Genomic DNA, 5,259 nt, shown 5'->3' with positions numbered 1-5,259 from the left:
AACTACTTATTAATGTTAATATGATTTCACACCCTCGATATTTATATATAAAAGAATATATATCTTACTTTATTTCAAACGAGTTTTGCAAAGTGAATTTGGTTTTAATTAATATTCTTAAAAACTTAATAATCTCTTATATTAATTCATTTACAAGTTATTTGTCCTGAATTCCGAATATCTCTTCTCGAAAAAACCTATATAACTACTAAAGCATTTTCTCTTAATAAAGTAGCACAATATAGTTTACATGTAGCTTCGTAACATACTTCAAGACTCATTGCATTGTTCGTTGCATTGCACATTCCCAATTTTAACACTGTTTATTTCATCACCTCATGTCAGAGTTGAATGTGAAACAACATGTGTATATGTCATTCATACGATGAACCGTGAAACAGCACAGACAACATTTAAGAAGCTGCATACATCTGATATGTTTTATCGCCCAAACAGTGAATGAATAGCACGTACGAACTGGAAAGCAGCGAAAACAATGAAAGCAATGCCTACCAAAGTGGAACTTGCTCTCCAAGGGTCTCTGAAGTACACCAACCAAAGAGCAGCCATGGTGCGGTTCCAAACATTCTGGTAATGCTTGTTCAGTTCATTGATAGTCTCAAAGTAACACGTTGAGTTTGTCACAACATGTTTGCTCAGACTATTGACAAGGGTTGCCACTTCCTTGTCACTCCCCAACTCATGCACGATCACTTCCCTTTCAACCAGCAACTCCACATCAAGCTGAGTGTGTATGAGAGAGTCGATGAGATTGACGTAGTTGCAAATGTAAGGCTTATCAGGATAGTGGCACTGCTCAAAGGCAATGAGGTTCCTCAGCACACATTCTGTTGTGTGATCCACCTTCAACTGGGGGATCCTAAAACGTGCCTTGAAGTGGTTCAAGTATGGCAAGCAACCAAAGCAGAGAAAGGAACTCAGAAATGGCTTCTTCTCAAAGGTTATGTCTAGCAACCTTCTGTTCAGATGCTTCTCAAAGCTCACTCCTGATTCTTGCAACTTTGTTGCCGTTCTTAGCACATGAAGTGCAGAATCATTACTGCGACCCCAATCTGTTGGAAGGTAAAAGTACCTTGGTGGACAACATCATCACATCACATGCTAGTTAGCACCCACAGAAAGAGAAAATATAGACAAAAACATCAAAAAATAAGTTGCAGAACCCAATGATGCACTGTGTAAAGAATGACAGAAACATTCAGGATCACCTACTAATTTATTAGAAAAAAGAAGTGTATGTTGGTATAGTAAAATATGAAAAAAATATGATAATGTCAGTTGAATCATACCTTATCAGATCAGTGAAGTGCTTAGTGCTCTTGTTGCACCTATCTTTGTTCTTTGACTTAGAATGTTTCTTGGAACCTCGGAGTGAGCCACTGAAGTAGTTTTTCCTTGACTGGTTCTTGTCAAGAACACGTTTGGTTTCATCAGAAGAAGACATCTGGGTGTCATAGAACGCAAAGTACTCGATGGCAAGATCAACAAACCCTGCATTGTGTTCATCCTTCTTGCTGTCACTAGGGACAACAGTGTCATAGAGTCTCTGAAGCACAAAAAAGGGTATCTGATTCTCCAACAAAATCAAGTCCCTTGTGATGTTCTTGCTGAGCCATGACTGTGTCAAGATGAGATCATCACTGTGTTTCACCCTAAACGATTTGGTCTGCTTGTAATCGTGCTCGTGCTTGATTCTCTCAGATTTCCAGTGACAGTTCCTCAGCAAGAGTTCCATGATGAACACTGCATCGAGCAGCATCATGTCGACGAACTTCTCTCTGGTGATGTCAGGGAATTTGTCTGCATAACATTCTCTGATGTTTTCTTCCTTGTCTTGGAGGTAGTGCTTGAAGCTCTTCATGGCTTGTTCGTTTGAGACACGTTCCCAGAAGAAGTGGAAGTAGCTTTTCTTGTGTTCTTGCATTGGCTTGAGTTGGTTTTTGGTGAGATGAATTGGGCCAATTGAGATCCACTCGGGAGTGTAGGCATCCTCGTTCACCTTTCGGAGATTGTAAGGAACCTTGTAGATGCTGCACTCGGACAACCTTAGCTCCTCCAGCTCTGGCATGTCGATGATGTGTTTCACCATCTCAAATTCGGTTTCAGACAGTGAAGAACCACAGGTTTTGTAAGCATGTGCCATTGTTGCAGAAACAAGCTTCAGCTCAACTTGCTTTTTATCAAAATAAAAAATTAAGCCTCTTTTGTCTGCATTATAATCATTGTTTTAAAGGATTAAATTAAACTACTGGATTAGTTTCAGAATTATTTGAAATTTTTTAGATGAATTTATAAATTATTTCCTTTAATGTAGTCCTTAATCATGTATTGTATCCTAAAATATATGGCTGGTGATATGTTTGCACTCTATTTTTCTTATATTTTCATTTGACAACTCCTAAAAAATATCATTTTAAAAAATATTATTGTATTCTAAAATTTTATTTTTATTAGTTAATAATAATATTTTATTATTAAAAGTAGTTATATATTGGAAGTAAAACAATGAGAAGTGTCTTAATTAATAAAAATAAAATTTTAGAATAAAATAATATTTTCTTAAGAGTATGAAATAAAAATGTTTAAAGAAAATAGGATGTAAAACATATTATCACCCAATAATTATAAAAATCTAAAGGTTTTGGTATAATTCTTTATTTACCAATATTCAAATAATACCGGACACTAAGAAACAAATAAAGATAAAAGAAAAAAATTAATAACAAAATTAAAATCCTTGAAATTTTAAGAAAAGTTAGTATTGATACCATGGACGTTATTTTTAATTTAAAATCTTAAAATAATAATTTTAAAAATATTTTTCTTTATATATTATTCATTTTATTTATCTTTAATCGTGAGACTTCTAAGTCCCTTTGAATTTCTAACGCAGTCATATAATTATAATTTTAAGTTTGGACTATAACCACAATTTAAAATCCCGAGGATAATATTTATCATCAACAACTCTTCTTTTGTACATTAAAGAAAGTGCTATTGCTAAAAAGAAAAATTGTTAGATTTTTTAATAATAATGGACATGAGTATAAAAAAAAGGAAAAGAAAAAGAAAAATATGTTGTAGAAATGCTTTACATGATAAAAATAAAAATAATAAAGTTATGTTTGTTTTTTTTTTTTAAAACTTAGATGACACACTTTAATATTTATTTAACATATAATATAAGAATAAAATAATTATAAAAAATAATTTTTATATTTTTTTTAGAAAAATAATAATAAAAAATGATAGTGTCAACTAAATGTAAAAGTTTGTGTATCAAAATATCATTTCTAAATAAAAGATTGCATTAAACTTCATTCAATTGTTTAAGTATACATATGTCTGATAAACTTTCATGAAAAACATTCGGAAAACAAGCATCAGTTTCCCAAATCCTAGGAAACATTTCATGAAAAATCCACTTAAAAAATGATTAATCAGATTTAAATGAATCATTATCTGTAAATTATGTATCCCAGAGCAAATATATCCAGTAATTGATGCATCTCAAAGATCATGCAAATACATAACATGCAACATATAAATCTCCAAAGGGAAAGAACATAGCAGAAACTGTGATTAAAACTTGAAAAGATAAAGTGAAAACTGGAAAATTTAAGAACCTGTTTGAATGGAGAAATTATTTGAAGAGTTTGAGGTTTCTGTTCTTCTTCAGTAGCAGCCACCCTTCTCCATGTTCATGTTTTGTGGGTGTGAGTGTGGGCTTTTATGTTGGCCAAAAGTGGAAACTGATGAAGACTTCATGCCACTTTATTCAATAATCAATGCATGCTTTTGTTTGGTAGCTTGTTCAAACAATTATTTAAATATGATTGAGGACTTTAAAGTATATGGAAAACATAATATTCATAATTTTTTTTAGAGAGTGAAAGAAAAAGGAGATAAAGTTTTTCTTTGAAAGAAAAAATCTAAAGCTTTTTCTTCATTTTATCTCAGATTATTAAAGTGATCTTTGCTGTTACCAACTAGAGAGTCAATAATGTTTGGAAAATTAAAAGTAAAAATATTAAACAAAAGTAGAATTACTAATTTATGTAAAATTTCAACATTATACTTTAATACTTTGAATAGGAAAATGATGAACATTTCCAACTTTATCATAGGTGAAATAGTTTATGATGATATTTTTCTAATTTTTATGTAGGTGACGTCGATGCTGATCTATTATAGATGCGTCACGTCGTCTTTGTATGAAAGAAACAAATTGGTCATATTTTAAAGAAACATATTTAATATATAAAGTTTTAGTTTTATTCATTATTATAGGAAGCTTTTGGTCCATTCATATTATATATATATATATGTTTGTCTACAATTTCACTATTCTAATTGCATGCTTGCAATTGTTTTTTTCTTTTTTCTTTTTTTCCTTTCTATTATTGCATTTGGAACGATCACCCTGCATCTTGTTATTTGAAGCCCAACAAAATAAAACACTATTTTAATTAAACTCTATTACTAGAGGACTATTTTCAATTAAGAATTTAATCTCTAAGTTAATTTTATATTATTAATTGGAAATTAATGTATGAAAGACAAAAACAAATGGCCAATTATCAGCAGAAACATAACATTGACTCATCATCCACCAATAAGATGGAAAGGAAAAGTGTAGAAACATCATTTCCATATAATAATTAATACTTTGCAAGAACATTTTCGATATATGCAAATTTCTCTCGAAACGTTTTTCCATAATATTATTATAGTGGGCGAAAAGTTTAATGTTTCTTATTGTTTCCTTTTTTATCTAGATTTAATTATTATCGATTAAATATGTTTATTTTTAAGTTAGAATTCGTATTATAGTTTTAAATTTTGATATACTTTCACTTCATAAATTGTAATTTATCTTAATCTAACTATATTAAATATTTTGTGTTAAATCAGTGGTAGAACTTAAACAAAAGTTAGGAATGTCAAATTAGATTTTTTATATATAAATCATTTTTTCTAATTTGAAAAAGGTTTTTATTTTCTCTTTTTATTTTCTTTACTAAAAAAATACATATGATATAAAATCAAAAAATATGACTATCATTTACTACAATAACCATAAAATACTACCATATTAAAGATTACTTAGCATGAATTTAAAATAGTATACTAATGTAAGTCAACCTACTCGTATTGTGTAGTATCACTTCCATACTGAAAAATTGTACAATGCAAAACAAACAAAAAATCATCTAAAAGTCAATAACTGTTAGGTGA

The 5,259-nt window shown here is 30.2% G+C and overlaps 1 protein-coding gene across 2 annotated transcripts; it reads right to left on the bottom strand.

Annotated features, from left to right (window-relative positions):
• Positions 1–202: 202 nt before the first annotated feature.
• Positions 203–3,742, bottom strand: LOC108347418 (UPF0481 protein At3g47200). 2 transcript variants are annotated; one of them, XM_017586639.2, is made up of 3 exons: positions 3,648–3,742; positions 1,311–2,229; positions 203–1,093 (listed from the first exon to the last, which is right to left on the bottom strand). In XM_017586639.2, the coding sequence occupies exons 2-3, from the start codon at positions 2,162–2,164 to the stop codon at positions 442–444; spliced, it is 1,506 nt and encodes a 501-aa protein (XP_017442128.1). In that variant the 5' UTR covers positions 2,165–2,229; positions 3,648–3,742; the 3' UTR covers positions 203–441. The 2 variants fall into 2 exon arrangements, with proteins under 2 accessions (XP_017442128.1, XP_017442129.1); XM_017586640.2 differs by having other exon boundaries at positions 1,311–2,194; positions 3,648–3,738.
• Positions 3,743–5,259: the final 1,517 nt, after the last annotated feature.

Source organism: Vigna angularis, chromosome 9, assembly GCF_016808095.1.
Source record: "Vigna angularis cultivar LongXiaoDou No.4 chromosome 9, ASM1680809v1, whole genome shotgun sequence".
Taxonomy (NCBI): domain Eukaryota; kingdom Viridiplantae; phylum Streptophyta; class Magnoliopsida; order Fabales; family Fabaceae; genus Vigna; species Vigna angularis.
The sequence above is the reverse complement of the archived record's forward strand: the minus strand, read 5'-3'. Positions and strand labels throughout refer to the sequence as shown.